Here is an 18832-nt window from a genome sequence, read left to right as displayed (position 1 = left end):
ACAAAATAACTTCTTGAGAGACTTTATTCAGTAAGAAAAGCTGATCCTCTACCTCTTCTGAAAGTTTAACATTTCCCGCCCTCAAGTCTCATTTAATTTCCTGAGGCTATAAAATCAGCTAGAGTCCCCAGGGAAACAGCAACAATTTTATAGATATATTCCCATGTGATAACAGCAACTATTACCAATTTTGGTCAAATGTAAAATTCTAGTGCAATTCAGTTCAGAAATCTGCCTCAATCAAACTGGAAAAGAAATAACAATCTTGTATTAATACATCTATTCAGAACAGAATCAACAGGTATACATGTGCGTACTTCTTGCTTATTTGTTAAGGAAGAACATATGAAGAACAAAATGCTCACAGTAGGAAAATCAGCCATACAACAGAGAGCAGCCAGCAAAATAATGGCAAAGTTGAAGAATTAAAGCAGAAAAGAGATAACCTCATTATCAAGACCACTCAGTCAAAAGACAGGGAAGGTGTTTGCATGTAGTACTACAGCCTCTATAAGGAGCTGGAAGAGTAGGTTGGGAAAAACCTACTTTTCTGACAGTTTTTCTTTAGGTCAGTTGTAAATTTCAGTTGTGATGTCCGAACAAATATGTTTTCTCAAAGATAAAATATTGTTCATGCCAAGAAAGCTGGTGTGGAAGACAGAAAACTATGCAAGAAAAGAACATGAAAGAAAAGAAAAGAGATTTTCTCCCGATAGCATTTTGATATGCCAACTTTTGCACGCCTGAAAATTCTACATTTTCACTGAAGGTGAATGACCTCTGTCCCATGAGACTAATGAAACCACAGCTAAGCAGCAGTGAACTACAGTTCTTCCCAGAAGCACTCACACAAAGGAAAACAACCAAATAAAACCAAGTATGAGAACAATTAACCATTGCAGAATGCATCTACTGGGGTTGGTGCTCTGGGAAGACTTGATTTCTTTGTCATAGAGTGTATCACTAATTTCAGATGTCCCTCTTGTATCAGATGAAAATATTAAGTCTCCTGGCCAGTACTACATACTACATTTGATAAAACTGTAGCACTTCAAAAATGTTCTTAATATCCTTCATTACAGTGGGGAGAAACTGCTTTTGGATCCCTGGTGGGATACAAATTCTGGGATAGTGACAAGACAGTCACTCCCTAAGAAATAAATATCCCTTCCAAAGACAAACCGATTTAGAGCCAAAAAAGCAGCCTCTCTGCCTAAAAATGATCTAGCTGGAACAAAGGTAGAAGACCAGACCTATAATTACTGCTAAGCAATGACACAATTACTGACTAAATGCATGGAGGAGATATTACAACAGGATCTTGTTTGTTGAGTTTTTTAGTGTATGCTATGCCGTATGTTTTTGCTTAAGTTCAAAAACACTGCAGCAACTCTCCCATCCTCATTACACAGAGAGGATGCCAGATACCAGCTACTCTTCCTCATGAAAGCCTTTTACATTCTTTAAGCCATATCTAGTGAGAAATCCTATTAACAGTCAGGTATTTCTCAGTCTTGTTTGCTGCTCATTTCCACACAACTCTTTCTTTTTGCTTTAGCTACAAAGACAAATTTAGGGAGAAGGCCTTCTGTGATTAATAATCTCACCAACACTATAAACAATGTTTCTATTGCTTATTCATTGACAAATTTAATATTGAAAGCATGCTGGAGAATCTCTGAAAGAATATGGACAGCATGTGCTTATTCATCCCTCCATAAGCTACGCTGACAGAAGCAGTTGCTAGAAAGGGATGTAAATACAAAAGAAGAAATTTCAATTTAAACAGAAAACCCCACCATATAACTAGCTAAACAGGTTGAGATTGCTGCGGTCTCCTTGTTCTTCACAGAAAAAGCTGCTAGAGCAAGCTTGGCTGGTGCTGGGAAAGAAACATAGCTAAGAGCAAGTTAGACTCTCGCAAATGGTGAAACGCGGGAGGCACTCCAACATCCAAGTTAACACTGAAACAATAGCTGGGGACACGGGAGGGTGCTCAGCGGTTTGAGATGCCTCCCACAGGACATCTTGACATTTGAAGCTTTTAGAGTTCAACAACTTGTTACAGTTTGATCTTCTCGACAGCTCTTAAGTTGGCTAATTTCATTGTGTGCCTGAAGGATACCCCTCACTTTGGCTACATCCACACTAATAAACTAAATGGGGGCCAAATCAGGAAATGAACGAAAAAAAGGAACATTCTTTCATGAAGAAATGCTGAGTATTGAGCTTTCTATGTTATACTGCATACATTTTAGCATTTAGCATCTGGAGATGGAAGAACTGTCTTTACAATCAGATTTCAGGGGGAAGAAAATAAAGATCTCTGATGAACTGTATCCAAATGATCAGCATAATGCCTTCTCTTTGATGTGGTTGCCTTTAAAGAGCAGTAGTCCTGAAAATCTGAGCCATTTCTACTCTTCTACATGTAATTTATATAGAGGTTTTACTCCAAATTAGTACAGCTCCATAAACCACGCTCCTCAAAAGTTCCTTTCTCCTATAGACTGCAAGGCTGGAATTGTTCCTTGTTGGAACAGTAACATCAAGTGATGGATGAAAAAGGACTTCTCTCAGCTTTTTTCAGATATAAAGCAAAGAAAAACAGCTATGAGTATGAATTTTAAAACCTTTCAGCTAAAAGCCTGGAGAAAAGAGGAAAATTTTAATAAGAGAAAGCAGAAATTGAGGATTATTTTCCAAACTACTAAGAATCTCTTGACTTCCTAACTTCTGTACATTCAAGCTACCTAGAAGAAGTTTCTAGAAGTTTCTTGGAATATGCAGTATTACTAAATGAGTGACTAAGTGAGCTTATCCTGTAACTGTATTTCACAAAAAAGTCCTTTTGCATTTGGACTAGATCACAATAACTTCAAAAGGTTAGGTGATATTCAAAGTCCTCAGCAAAATCTTCCAGTCACCAAGCCAGTTAGAGCCGGTGTCTATAAATACCAAACACCTTTCACAGTGTGAATCCTGTTGGAAATCACAGCCGTTAGTGTGACAGGGCTTCCTAATGCACAGTGCAAAACTCCTGCCCCATCTGTTCCAACACAGCACGTCTCTCTACACTTTGTCAACCATCCTGACTACTCTCTTTTTTTCCCATGCACATCCCAGCTCTGATAGCCTTCATCTTGCATAAGCACGTGACTTATCTCCACATTGCCTGCCTCGGTCAGTTGTTTGGATATCGTTAGATTGCCCTGACTGAAAGCCCTAATGAGGTGCTGATCCCATCATCAAATCACTCAGCTCTGCCAGAACGTGTCCCACGGGTCGGCTAGAGGAGACTGATACAAGAATTCCAAGTGATGTGTAACATGAAAGGGCGCCATTCGCATCGCTAGGACTCACAGCCTGTCAGCACAGCCATTAGAAATCCTGGGTTACAGTGATTTATAATTCAACCCTCCCACACACAGAAATTGCTCCAGACTGAAACTTGGCACAAAATATAGTCCCAGGAGACCATAAAAAAAAAAAAAAAATACACACACACCACACACCAACCATTCAACTGTTTCAACTGTTTCCATCCCATGGCTTCAGCTCTCAGCCATTTAAATAATGGCAATTTCTCATTTCTCTTTTTAACTGAGGAAATCCAATATAAAACACCAGATTTACATAACATTGCAGTGGTGATACAAGCTGGCAACAAATCCAGGAAGGAGACTGCCAGAGCCATTCCGTCATCCCCTTTTGGTGAATTTGTCCATTTGAATTCCATTTAATGGAATGATTTTTATTAGGTCTAGCTGACATCATGTGTAATCTGCAAATCCTATCTCCACCCTGGTCAGGCAGGCAGCCTGCCCTAGCCTTGTACACCTTGTGTGCCTGTTGAAAGGCAACGAGCCCTCCTCTGCCCAATATAACACTGCCATTTGTGCTGCCATTGTTACTTTTTATGGTTTCTGCTGCAAACTCTGCTGGTTGATTTAGAGGACAGTAATTAGGTGCTTAATGAGCTGCAAGAGACTGACAGGACAAGGCAGGGACACATACAAAGCAAAGAAGGGAATCAATGCAAGCCAGAACAAATTTGTCAGTAAAGTCTTTGTTTTATTCAGAGATTGTTCTGACAACTGCCACACCTGCTTCCAAGGCTAGAGAGACAGACTGTCAGACCCAAGCCTATCGGGGCTGCAGACACATCTCCACCAGCTATTTTAACTCCAAGAGGAAGGCCAGCCATCTGTAATCTTGAAAATAAATGAGACTTCTGAAAGTCAGTGGCTAGTCACCGCTGTGAGTATACCCTTTCCGCCCCGCCACTATTCACCCAGAGGCCTCTGGTGGCAGCACATGCAGGACAGTGAGCAGCCTGTCTCACCCACAGCAATATACCATCTGCTGGGATGGGCTACCGACTCCCTCTCTCACCACCACCAGCACTACTCCTGCCCTCCCATGGCGTAGCTGAGATGCAGCCTCTGCCACCACGCTCCAGCTAGAGGACAGGGCATCGTAGCGGATCATCACCAAAGCATCTGAATAGATTTTCCCTATTTGTTACACAAGACCACTAGTAGCATGACTATAAAGTAATTATACGACCAGATGCTACAAGACGAAAGTGAGGATTTGCACTAATGGTCAACCCAGGTGTTCCAAAACTTTAGAAAGAGCACTGTCACCTGTTCTTCAAAGAAATATTGACAAAAAGGTACTTTAAATCAGTTCAGACTATTGCTGCTGCTGTCAGCCAGGACGCTACAAACTACAGCGGTCAGTGATGTCAAAATGCTCCTTCCAGAACATGGTGGTAGGTCAGAACTGGCATTGTTGCACTGACTCTCCCCCCGGACTAAACCATATGCCCTAAGCCCAGTCTGAGCTCCACCCTCCATCTATGGAAACCCTGGTTTCTTAGAACATCTTGTACAGTGCTATTCTGGAACAGGAAAGAAAGCACAGCCTAAAGGACCAACTGAGCATTCAAAACAGAAAAACAAGATGGCAGGGCAAACATCTGCAGAACCACCTTCTTTTTCAACAGCTGTATAGTCTTCTCATACCTTGTCCTTTAATTCCAAAGGGAGGTACAAAGTCCCTGATACGTGCCCATTTCCTGAAGGAATCATCCAAGAACATTGGTGCCGGCTTGGAGAACCTGAGAAAACCAAAATGAGAAAGAAATTAACTCCTTAACTAGGAGGAATAAATTTCTGTAGAATCGTTGAAGGTCCCCATACCTAAGTGCTGATTCTACTTTCCCACTGGCAGCAGAACAACGTGGAGGATTTTACTTTTACTGAAAAACGCCTGCAGTGGAATGAATGTGTCAGGTAGGATCTGTGCCATGAGGACACTCAAGTCATCAATCCGGCAATCGCTTCCACTCAACAATATAAAAGGACACGCCAAACTTCCTAACTATTGTTTGGCTTTTAATTCAGCTACAATAAGTTGAAAATTGCAACGAGAGTCTAGACAGTTTTACTTCAAGCTTTGTAGGCACAAGTCAATTTATATGCTGTTCACGCCAGTGTGTGAAAGCGTGTGAGGAACAGGTGCAGAGTTGCCTTACACTGTTGGTTATGTATACGCGCACTAGCACTGTGTTGTGCAGGTGCGAATGCACTGGACAAATGCAGGAGTTATCTGCACTCAGGGCTGCTCCTACCTCACTCATATGCACACATACAGCAGCTATCATAACACAGGCAGGAAAGGAAATAGTACAAGAGATTAGGAAGTAGTACTTAGTTTACAAAGAATAGAAATGCAGTACAGATTTGTGTTTTCTTCTGCATTCCTTAACATACAAATGAGTCAAGAGATATCATAGACAAACCAAACACTTGTGACCTATCCAAAATCACTTGCAAAAAGAGAACTAGTCCTACTTAACTGTGCTATTATGGAAATACATCTTAATTAAACGCCCTCAACAGAAACAAGAGCTACTAAAAATTTGTCCTTTTTGAAGCACTTAAAATAGTGTTCAAATAAATGGAAACAATTAGCACTTTGCTTGCAAAAGAAACTACAGAAGTATTAATTTTCATACTGGCTAATTTTTAAGTGCATCAAAATCACTCCTAGCAAATATTCTAATACCTATTAGAAATCTCTTTACTTTATCGTGTCAAAACGGTAGCAGGGATGTTCCTGATCAAAATCAAACCATGCTGTAGAAATGAAGAAAGGAATTTACTGCATGTTCAGAGTCAGAGTGCATCTACTCTACAGCCTTATCACAAGTGCAACATATCCATGATCTGATCTAGATTTAACCTCGCTAAATTAGGTAGTGGTAGCAGGCTAGATGTAAAGCACAGGTTTAACCCTCTCTTCAAGGCTGGTCTTACAGTCAGCAGGCAACTCCATGCTGCTGCAATTAGATAACTGCTTGTACTTGAACAACCCTCTTTAAGATAGATTTGTTGGCACTATGCCACAGCCATATATACAGAAACAGTGTCAGATAGTGGCATGGTGAAGAAATGATGGAACGAATTCTGAATTGCAAACAGCTCAAAATACAGTGCAATCACAGATGCCCAGTAAATCAGAGGCTGCAGAAATCTCTGAGAAGGGGGAAAGAGACCAAGAGTATTTAACAAATTGAGAACAGAATGACTCAAATTCACCCATGCATACTGCTTCACATCCACTCCTGCAACCTTTAATAGGATAATCTATTACCATAAAAGCAGGATGTACAGATTACATGGCTGATCTAGAAGGAAAGGAATGTTTTTCTAGAGCGCACAGGAGAACTGAGGATATGAAAGGGTTTATAAAACTTTCTTAAGGAAAAGGTAGGGAAGTTGTGATAGATATATTAGAACTTCTGGAAATCCTAAGTAAAAACAAAAACCCCAGGCCTACTTAAAAAAAAGAAAATGAACTGTATAAACAATTCTCTGAAAAATATCCTAAACTTTCAATAACCTGACAAATTAGCTCAATATTTGTATTGGTGATTTTTCAAGCACCTCGGTGCACAGAAATATTAAGCATTGTGTTACACTGGTGGTCTCCAAGGAGTTATTTCCATCTCCTTCCAACATCTCTAGGAATAATCTGTGCAGGATTCTCATACGATGCAAGAACATTTATAACCTGAATGGCCACAGCACAGATGTTCACAGCTCTTCCTTTACAGCTGTAACTTGAGCTAATAGCAGAAGTCAGGTCCTACAGAATGGTCCTGATTTTCCCCAGCAGCAGCAGCCCCAGTGAAGGGAGCAGCACTGCCAAGCGTCACCAGCACCATTGCGTTGGTCACTGAACCACTCTGGTTACTGCTGTGATGCACAGTCTTCAGGATCAACTCTAGCCCTTCAGAAAGTGCATACATGAGTAGGCTTTAGTCTCCCCTTGAGAGTCAAGAGCAGCATTCCCTACAATAATGCTAAAAGGTAGTAGAAAGTAACAAAGGAGGTATAAAATCAAGAACCTATCCACTTCAGTTGGACTATTCAAGAATACCGCATGAAAACGAAGATGTAGGCTGTAAGGTCAGATCTCACTCAAAAGTCAGTATTTATTTATAGATAATATTAACTGGCCTATATACAAGTCAGATGCCAGAAAAAGATAGTGTAGCCTGGCATGCAGTATGGATGGCTCTCCCTGACGCAGGTTCCCCCTTAGAAGGTGCCTGGTAAAGCCAGGAGGTTGGTCGGATGCTCCTGGGAAGTCACTCCCCAAGCGGAGTCCCAAAAAGCAGCCAAAGCATGAGCAGGGCTGATCTGATGCCTCTTCGGTATCTCGTCTGCATGGGGAGGCCAGGGGACCAAAGTGATGCCCAAAGAGAAGGGTGAAGCGACTATCAGTCTCATTATTGGCTTTGCCACAAGTAAATTGAAGAATTTTCTAGTTAGGAACAGTGGCCTTAAGCCACCTACTATCATTTGGTAAAATTTAACACTATTGTAAGCAGAGCCAGGGAAACTGACTTTTAATTTGCATTTTTGCTTTAAGATGCAGGGAAGAACAGTTTTGGGGAAAATATTATATCCATACGAGGAAAAAGAGGAAGAACGAAGGGATATTTAGCTCCCATAAATCTTGAAGGCAATTCCATTTTGGAAATATTAGAGACCGTGAATGTTATAAGCTCATGATCTATGAAAAGCACTTTGCCACCTCAATAAATCAGAGCAGGCAAGAACCGATGTCCAGCAGTGACAGGGAAATGCTGTCTGCCAAACCTCTCCAGGAGCATGGCTGTTCTGTCTCGGCTCTGAATTGCATCTGGCATATTCTAGGACCCTTCAGGAAATATCAGGATATGCCTCAAACAGTCCATGGGAACGCTCTCTGCAGAGCACCTAAAATACATTCCAAGGAATGTGTGGGAGTTTGTCAAACAGGAAAAAAGAAAATGTTTCTGAAGGATGTTAACTGTTGTATCTACTGAACAGCTTACGCATGGGAAGCTGCATTTTACCTGAATCATCTATCACTGATATCTAAAAGGCAGGTTAGCTGCACCAACTGCTACAACTTTGGAACTTGTGCTTTATGGACAAACAGCACCTAAAGTCAGAGTTTCAATTTTTCAAAAATCAGAGGCTTTAACTTGAATTTTAAGCACTTTCCCTCTACCCCACACCAAATTCCATAACAGACATAATGCAATTTCATAGCACGATAGCCATGAAAAAATAAGAAATTTGAGTGTTTTTTGCACACATTTATGACCTGCACACTTCTGGGTGGAAACGCCAAGCATATAAAATCACTAGTTTAAATGATATACCCCAATAAAACAGCCAATGACATCTAAACAAACTAAATGCCAGAAATGATAATTACAGGGTACAGTCCAAACTTCTCTCAGCTCTGAAGTTTGCATTCCTTATACAAAGACATTAGTAAAAATCTCTAATACAGTTTGTCACAGCATACAGCAAAAGGAAGTGTACTGCCAGGAAACTATTCTTAAACAGCAATCTATATATACAAGAAAGTGTGATATAGATATCTGCCTAGGGGATTCTTGCTCATGCTACAAAATAAATAAATAAATAAATAATCACATTTCCAGTTATTTTCTCCTTGACAAGTAAGGAGAGCTGTGACCCCAAAACATTTCTACCTGGAAGGCTGAATTAGCCTGTCTGAATCTATGCAGCAAGTTCTACATGAGGTGACAATCCATCATCACCTAAAATCAAACCCTAGAGGCATAAGAACAATTTGTATAGTATGGGCTGAGACAGTTCTGCTCCAACACATACACACACACACACACTTTTAGAGGTTTATATTTTGCTTTAGTATAAAAGACTTCACAGTAATGAAGCTGTCTAGCTGGGACAGAAGACCCCTAGCCATGTTTTCTGACCATTTCCATTCTGCACCTTGATACCCAGATGCATTCACAAATGTTCCTCTTGGATGTGTGCTGACTTAGTCATTCGACATCAAGAGTGCTAACTTCTCTAAGTATCTCTAACCTCCTCTATCAAAGTATCTATTGGACAATTTCAGACGCTTAAACTGGAGCAGAATCTGCTCCTTGCTCCTATCTGCTGTTTTAAAGGCAATTAATATAAAGACATAAATGCATAGAAGGGAATTAGCTAGACCAGAGAGACAGTAGAATAAATAAAGCAATTGATAGTCTTTGGCTATAAAAAGGAGGGAGGAAAGAGACAACGCCAAGTCCCTGAAAGAGGAGAGGTGCAGATGGCGCCATTATTTCCAAAAATCAGGACACTAGGAAAAGGCAGATTGGCAGCCACCAAGCTCTGTTGCGGGCTTACCCTCAAACATTTCCACGCACCAGTAGGAGTCCCACTGTTTCCAGTTTTTTAAACAGTCCTGCCCTTCTGTTGCTTTTTTAGTTAGGAAGAATCAGCAAAGAAAAACTAGAAGCTGAAGGGGAAAAAACAAAACAAAACAAACAAAACACCCCGACCTGTGCTAGAACCGAACGTTGACTATAACCTGCACGTTACATTTGCAAAAGGGCATGGACAGCTTCCAAAAAGAGGGGTGTTTTTCATACACAAAAGAGATGACTTATTTGTTCTGGCATGACTGCTATCCTCTTTTGTTTGCTTGTGCTCAAAAGCATCCATGGGTAGACAGCACAAAATCTAACAATTTTATTAATAAAATGGCTGAAATACAAACCAAAGCTCAAAGTACTCCAGCACTGAATAATTAGCTCCTTTGATACAGGCATTTACAAAAGCACAGAGAAAAATCTAAACTAACTTTCTCCCTAGGGAGACCTCCAAGTATGTTCTCTCCTTTGCCTCCTTTCTCTGGGGAGCCACATGATTTGATAGTATAGGGAATGAAGAGGCTTGTGATGTCCTGATTTCACATTTCTCATTGACACTAATCCTCTGTCAAAAATCCAAGCAGCTCAAAGATTCCTCAAGCAGCTGAAAAACTTAAGAAACTGCATTAATAAGGATTAACCCCATCCGACAACCAACATACTTCTTTTCCTAAATCATCAAATGAACAAGCCACAAATGGATGGCTGCAAGACGAAAATCTTTAATACTAGAGATCAGGCCAAAAGTAAAATTGATCTCAACCAACTGCAAAAATGGTCTGAAATAAATCAGATGCAGTGCAGTAAGGACAGCTTAGCACACAGGAATGGCCACACTGGATCACTGCCACCTACATCTGTCATTTGGGCCACCTTGGTCTTTTCTTGGGAGACAGTGAGCCTTGCCCATCTTTTCTCAGGTCATTCATGACTTTACAGACCCTGATGATATCTTCAGTTGTCTCTTTTTCAGACTGAAAAGTCCTAGACTACTTAGTCACTCCCCAAACCGATGTCACTGATTTATACAGTGGTATAATGTTACTTTGCTTTGCTCTCTATCCTTTCCTAACAACTCCCTACCACTTGGTTTGAGTTTGTCCATTACTGAGCCAGTGTAATCAGTTCTGCAAGGAGGACCATAAGGTATTAACGTTGGGTTTTTAGAGTGCTCAAGCCACTCCAAAAAAGCCTTGGAACCAACTTTATTCCAAAGATAAAGAAAAGGAAGGAGCAGCTAAGTCCATAAACCAAAAAATCCCCTACCCAGATGCAGGCCCTGTAGCAGCACTCGCAGTTATCCCAGCCTCTCTCCACCTAGCAATGGTTCCTCTGAGCACCATCTGAGGCACTCTGGAGCATCAGACTTCTTGTCCTCTTTGCTGTCCGTAACCCAGCAGTTTACTTAAACTCATCAGTGAAGGCATTTTCCCAGCACACTGATCTTTTCAGAGCAGGACGAGCAGCTCCAACATGTCTTAAAGGGCCTCCATACTCTACACTGTGGTTCATTCACAGAACTCATGTCAACACTGTCATGCTATTGCAAAAAAGATAAATATCCTATCATGACTAAAAATGTGACTATCGGCAGTAAAAATCAAAGTACTTCACTTGATTCAGGATCAGAAAGCACCAGCTCAAGGACCATGCCCAGTTCTGCACATCAAACAAAAAAAACCATAAACTAACTGGAAACAGGCAGTAGGAGAGCTATGAAAAAGATCTAAGGTCTAGAAAACATGACCTCTAAGGAAAACTAGAAAGAAATGAATTTGTTTAGTGTAGAGAAGAGAGAATTGAAAGAGGACGTGATAAGCCCTTCAATATTACAAGGTTGCTGCAAAAGAGAAAGGTAATATCTTCATATCCCTGATAAACAGAAGTAGAAGCCCTGGGCTTAAAATGCAGCAAAGGAAACATTAAACATTAGGAAAGGGTTTCTTATGCTTGGGATCATTACACATTGAAATCTCTTGCCTGGACACACATTGCAGCACCTCCATCAACCCTGTTTTTTCTTGTTTTATTTTTAAGAATAAGTTTGCAAAAGCACCTATCAAGAATGGGTTAGTGATAGCTGTGCCTACTTTTAAGAAGGAAAATTAACTAGATGATCTTTTGAAGCTCTGCAGAGGTCTATTTCTTTCAAAACCCTTTTCACACTGGGCTAGGAGGAGATGGAGTATCCCAAGATCTGCTCTGCTCCAGTTGGAGTTACCCATTAGACTCCTTGGGACAAGTATTTACCTTCATATATGGTAATCAAATTTCAGTACAAACACAACTTTAGATAAGCAGCACATGGATTTTGCAAGCTTGTTGCCTGCCAAGACTGCTTTCTGTTTGTACCCTGTACCTTTGTGATAAACAGGAAGACACGTAAAGTTTAACCTTTCTGCAGCCATTAATATCTTGTACTTACGCACCACCAAGACACAAAATCAAAGACTCATTTAATATCAGCTCAGTCTCTCCTGTTAACTGACTCTACTCTGACATTCATGAAGTCTAACAAAGTGTCCTGAACAGCTTACCTACAGTGCCTCTATATAATGGAAATAACAATTTAGAGGATTTAAAAGTTTGAGATAAACTGTAAAAATTTAAAATAAAAAGAAATCAGTTTGCTTGCTCTAACCAAATGCTCAGATTTTGCTAGTGATTCTTGAAACACTTAAAAACACACACACACACACACACACACACACACGCAAGAAGCTTGGTTTAAAGGTTGGCTTCCTTTGGAAAAAAAGCTATAAAATCCAGACAAAGCAGAAACCTTGTCTTGACCTGCCTCACGGTGCAGCATACAAGACAACCGGCAAAATTTGTCATTGTTCACAGAACCCTCTAATACCAAGACACAATTAGGCAACGGGTGAAAAGCTGACTTTTAGACGTGGTCAGAATCATGTTAGTTGAAAAAACAGTCTTCTATAATTTCAATGTCACAGTTCGTATTTAATGTGTTATTGTCAAAGATGCAGGATTGAATTACAGCTAGTTTTTCCTACCAGAAGCCAGGTGGGGTGTTCAAGGCCTCTGAGAAAGCGCTGAGCCAAATAGATGAGATTACAGTTCCATGGTATTTGGAAACACGATGAAGGTGAGCAAAAGCAGACTATAATTGCTGTTTGAATTTGCAAAGCCTTCTGAGCAAAAAATAAAGCAGATGGGGAGAGAAGGAGAAAGGGTCCAGTCCTTCCTCCTGGCAAAAAGGCTCAACTTGCATTGAAGATGCCAGCCAGCAACTTTGCCAGTTAGCCAAGGTTTAGTACAGTCACGTTCCTGCTCACACTTCACCAGGACAGGAAGGAGATTGCTGTTTCTGATGAAAAAGAGTAGTAGTCATCTAGGCTAATTGCTGCTCTGCAACACTGCACTACAGAAAAGCGGGGTATCTGATCTTTCTGGTGAAGATCTAACATACGTTCCAGAAGACTGCAGGTGATGGGCACAGTTCACTAACCTATTGTCCTTCATCATAGATACTAATTATGCTGTCTATTAAAAAGTAGCGACTGCGCTTGCATTGATTTTATAAAACCGTCTTACTGTTCTCTTTGTTCTGCTTGCAGAGAAAAGGTAATGCACAGTCATTGCATCCCCAACAATCCTACTGGACCCAGCTGTTCCTTCCTGCTACCACTGGCATGTTTGATTGCTCTGAGCTGCTGGTAGCCTCTTGTGGTAAAGCACACCAAATTGCCATTCACTGTTCCAAAAGCCTTTGACATTGTTTCCTTCTTTCACATTATTTAATCTAGGTATACTGTATCAGAGCAATTTCCAGACTTGAAAGTATTGAGGGGAACAGTGAAATTCCTAGTGGCCTTCATAACGAATAACTCTGCCACTGTAGAAGGAGCCTGGAATACTTAATTCTTCTGTCTAGCACATGCAATTTCTGTGCATGTATGTCAAGAAAGCTGAAAATAAATTGGTACATGTTTAGAAAATAGGCCAATGATGAAAACAAGGAAGCTACTGTCGTCAGCTAAACTAAAAGCACATAGACTGTATAGCACAGCCAAGCACAAGCAGAGAGCAGATGTGACTGCTCTCTCTACGTACAGCACAGGGGATGCAGCGAGGAAGGAAAAGAGCTATGGAAGCTGAAGAATAAATAGGCACAAAAGACAAATGAGTATGACCTGATCATGATACAGCTAGCTGAAGATGGGAATAAGGTCACTAATGTTTAAAATGGAGAAGTTCCAAGACAGCCTTGTAATGGAAGCCGAGGAAGACAGGAAAGTGCAGAACAAATTACTTGAGGTGAAGCTTGGTCAGTTTGTGAAAAGGATCATATGATTTGGTGTTCGCATAGGCAGAGGAAAGGACTTCATAATCTTCTGGTTCCTGAACGCTCCATGTTCCTTCACCTCTGGCATGCTGCTCTGCTCCAGGTCAAAACACTGCCTGGGGCAAAACTCTCCCGCGTTAAGTCTAACTGGAGTGAGGACGCCTGGCAGAAGAAATGTGTCTTTCAACCATCATTATTGGAACAGAATGGGCTCTTTTGAGAGAGAAAGGTCTTGATTTTTTCAAGGTTCATTTACTTCCAGAATGATCAATGCCATTTAAGAACCCAGACAAAAAATTCTTATCAAGATTCTTATTAAGATGATACGGGAAATATTAATCTGCTGCAAAGTACGCCATGGCATTAACAGAAGTATTGTCAGCTCTTCTGACTTTATTACACATATCATAATATTCTGAAATGTTCCAGTGGTCCCAGTTCCTTGTATCACATTCCTGGGAGAATCTCAGCTTTCATATTAAAAAAAAAAAAAAAAAGGAAAAAGGATTTTCCTAGCTCTTATAGTTGGAAATGAGACCTCAATATCCAGAAGACAAATAAAAAGAAATCCTTCATTATTTTCAAACTGCATGGGATTTTCTGTCTTGACTCATAATTACTGAATATTTGAAGCTTGCAATCTCATCAGTGCAACTCCCAACAGTGATTTTAAGGTGTTACAGAGGAAAGTTTCCCTCATGAAAATGCAGGCAAAGGACAAGCCTTTTTTCAGACACAAACAGGAAATGAAACCAAAACAATAAAAGTGTGGGGGAAAAACGTCTGTAGAAGCTATTGCAATAATACTTGCCTAGAGCACACAAGACAGGCAGACAATTAAACCCAAAGAAGCAAAGACAAGAAGGAGGAGGTTGTTCCAGCTTCTTCATACACTATATAAATTAATGCTCAAAGACAACCAAATGGATGGTCCATTTTCCATTTCCTTTTAATTTATTTAAGATTTAGGGGACTGCCTCCCCACTTCACAATCTGGGTTTGATATAAGAAACTAGCATAGCAGTGAGAATATCAAATCAAGTCTACTGTTTCATTGAGAAAACAGGAAGATGTGAGGCAGGAACAAGAAAGACCTTAGAAGAACTCTGCGGTGAGAACATGAAGGTGCTGGACAAGCAAAGGAGATGCCGGACAAGCACACTTTGGACATCTTGAAATTGGACAAAGCTATTTAGCTGGGATCCATGTCATAATTTGCACTGTTCAGAAAACAGATATCCTAACTAAAAGAATGGTGAGGGTGGAAATGATCTCCATTGCACAAATTCCTAATGCCTAAAGAATTTACCTTGGCATGCTCCTTCTTGTATGAAGTTGTTCAAGAAAGAGCTGTGGGATTTTCAAGCTTGTTTGGGAATCAAAGCAGTGCAATTCATCTGATCATTGAAAAAGCTTGTTTCTTCTATTAAGTGAAACACAAGATAATATAACTTTAGGTGCCATCTCCCAGGCACATAAAGGGAAGCAATGACACCCACCTGACATGCATTGTACGATAATACCAAAGAGAACTAACAGCAAAATAATACTACTTAATGAAAAAGTTACAGATAAACTACAAAGCTGCTATTGATGAGATCCATAGCAATCCCGATAGGAAAAATTCCAGATGCGTTTCTGTTACTCAGCTGCACAATAGACTTCACATTGCACTACCGGACAAACTGGTGGCAGCCAGTTGTTACTGCTTAGAGTTCACACAGAGGCTTTTTCTTCCTCTAACCAGATGTGAAAACCTCCAATGATTTTTGTAATTCACATGCTGTAACTGGGAATGCAGTTAAAACAGACCGACATACACACCCCAAGTGAAAAGACAGTCTTTTTAGAAGGGACTTTTCAAACAGGAACCCCCTTGGGTGCCAGTGCCAGCAGGTCCCTCTGTAACTGGAGAAAATGATTTATATGGAAGATAGGGACCTTGCGCCCAGTTCCATGTAATTCTCTGTCTCCTTGTCTTACTAATTCCAGCTCTTAGTCTGAAAGTTATCAGTAAAGCAACATGCCTTAAAATCTTCCAGATAACATCAGAACTGTTTAATATAAGCTTCTTCCCTTCGGTCCTTAGGGACATTATATAAATAGTTTTAAAAATAAACAAATATTTTCACAAAGCAAGGGTAAGACACTGAGCTTGTAAAACCTCTTTCTGGGTACTGCTTTCAGAGATAAGGCATTGGGAATGGACATTGAAGAAAGTGTCCGTGTCAGAGGCCACCTGGCAAAAACAAAAGGGGCTTGTCTTCATTTTTCAGAAAGCGCTCAGATTTATTGACTAAAGGAGCAAGCGTGTGCAGCAGAGGAAACTGCAAACAGTAGACAGAGCAGACAGCTAGCTATCCCTTCTCCATAATACCACACAGAAAAATGCCTGGCTTGAGTTAAAAATTAGGCAGGGAAGAAGTAACTGGAAGTGCGACTTGAATACTCTGACAACTATGACAAGACCACCATGCTTTTCCATCCTACTTGCCACAAAGGTGCAAAAAATACTCTCTCTCTTCAGCTAGAGCTCTTACTAGCCGCCTCAGTCTACGATCCTGTGCCACTGCAGTAACTTCTTCAAAGGACTTTGCTCTGGGGCTTGATACATACCTGACGTGAGAGGTACGTTCTTGAGAGCCTGCTCTCCAAAATGCTATAAATATTTTGGGGGAGCAGATATCCTCCCTGACTCACTAATCAAAGCAGAGAGACTCTCCAAATCATTCTTGCTGCATCACCTGAAGAACAGTGCAAGAGTCCTCCTCCTCCCAGGAACAGGGCTTTTCGATAAGATAGGTCATTCCCATGAGTTCCCACAATACAAGCCAGTACAAAAAAGGATGCTGCTGGTTTATGCATTTGAGATTGATGTAAGTCACTGAAATACATACTAAATATTATTAGCTACTAAAGGAAATGGTTATGGTGAAGATGAGGGGAAAAAAGCATACAAGTATGTTTTTTGTTTCAATGCCGTTGATAAAGAAAGCACTTTTCCTACAGCTGTGAGAAAGAACACAAAACATAATGGTGAAAGTTAAAATTACATATGCTCTGACTGTTATCAAAAGGAGCTATAGAACATGGACAAAATGCAGTTTGAGTGGTCCCAAGCTCCAAACCAAAGAAATGCCACAGGCATATTCATAACAGTCATTTGTATTCACTCTCAAATACTACAAAGAGCAATGAATATTGCTGATCCACTACTTTTGTCCCAGTAGAAACATTTGAGGGCGCTATGTTCAGCCTTTATAGAAAACAATAATAAGTTCACTTCTATCATTAATATTCTTCCAGTGGCCCCCCCTTGGGCTACCCAATATTACAAAGTTTGAGTCTGCAGCACTGCTAGTCGACACAGACATCCTGCTGTACCTCAGAGGTCTCTAGGAGCTGAGGGAGCAGAGAAAGGGTGGGTGGAACGAAGTGTAGAGAGTGACCTTGTAACCCAGCTTCTCCACGAATCCAGCACAGAGCCACAAAAGTAGTAACTCGCTCTCCGCCTAAGCCTGGAATTCAGCATACTCACTTTCTTTTCTTGGCATCATCCATTTTTGTTTTATTATCTCATTCTTCTCTTTGCCCACCTATGTTTGCCTAACCACTTAGATGGCCTACACAACCATTACAGTACTCAAGCGCTCCACAAACAATTACTTACAAATACATCTGTCACAGAGAAGGTGTTTGTGTTTTTATTCCACTTCTTGAAAGTTTTAAAACTAATTCCATAAAGATATTGAACTTTTCACTCCAGACGTTTTGGAACGAGACACAATCAGTGTTACAGTGCAAGAAATCTCTCCTTCACAATGACAAATTGCGATCGTTTTGCTCTCATTTACTCTTACTTTTAACAAAACAATCACCGTTGTAGGAAAAGTTGGAAAATGTCATGAAAGCTTACATCTTAAAAAGTGAAAGTTTTGGAATGCACTGGTAAAAGCAAATGACTATAATGTAAATAACAAGCAATATTAATCAACAGCTATTTTTAAAGCCTTATCATCTTAAGTACTTTTGCCATCTAATAGATCAACAGATACTTCTTCATTTCTTTGAACTTACTGAAGTACAATAGAAGAAATAACAAGCAGGCTATGGGTCAAGCAAACAAAAAAGTTCCTTAAAAATAATAATAACTTACTATGCAAAGCTGTAATAAAAATCCCAGAAAACATTTTGACTGTCATTTGAAACCCTTTCCAAAAGGTTCTGTCTCTAAAATCAATTTCCCCATGTTATCTTAGGATAGTTTAAAGAAAGTTAAAGCATACAACCCCATCTCACTCAGGACACACTTAAATTTCCCTGTCTAAATAGAAAAATTGAAAGGACAACTTTAGCTTAGTATCCCTTGATCTTCATGAGAAGAGAAGATTTTCATTAGCCAGCAAAATAGCAAAACTGTGGGCCAAAAGCAAAACTTCCCACAAGTATTTATGGGTGCCTTTTGGGCAAACATTCAGACTCCAAACAGAATCATGGAGCAAGCAAACACTACAGTATCATCCCATATTACTCTACATTCTGCTATTGGCCTCTGTCAAGTTGAGGCCAAAATCCATGCTCAACCCTCCTGAACTGGACTTTTTTTTACTGGACATTTTATTTTTACTGAGTTACAGACTAAGTGTACTTGGCAGTGAAATTCAGAAGCAACACAGTATTAAAACCTGCAGATTATTACATCAATGCTATCTAAACATCACTGTCTAAACTTAAGCATATAAATGATAAAAAAAATCCTG

At 40.2% G+C, this 18832-nt stretch overlaps 1 protein-coding gene across 14 annotated transcripts in view; it reads right to left on the bottom strand.

The window, feature by feature from the left end:
* Positions 1–18832, bottom strand: part of ST3GAL3 (ST3 beta-galactoside alpha-2,3-sialyltransferase 3) — a 197204-nt gene that overhangs the window by 71489 nt on the left and 106883 nt on the right. For all 14 annotated transcript variants that reach the window (XM_067301078.1, XM_067301082.1, XM_067301072.1 and 11 more), the window contains one exon: positions 5031–5125. In XM_067301078.1, coding sequence (XP_067157179.1) covers positions 5031–5125 — 95 coding nt within the window. The remainder of the gene's footprint in view (positions 1–5030; positions 5126–18832) is intronic.

Source organism: Apteryx mantelli, chromosome 8 (genome assembly GCF_036417845.1).
Source record: "Apteryx mantelli isolate bAptMan1 chromosome 8, bAptMan1.hap1, whole genome shotgun sequence".
In the NCBI taxonomy this organism is placed as follows: domain Eukaryota; kingdom Metazoa; phylum Chordata; class Aves; order Apterygiformes; family Apterygidae; genus Apteryx; species Apteryx mantelli.
Note: the sequence above shows the minus strand (reverse complement) of the source record. Positions and strands in the feature narration are given on the sequence as shown.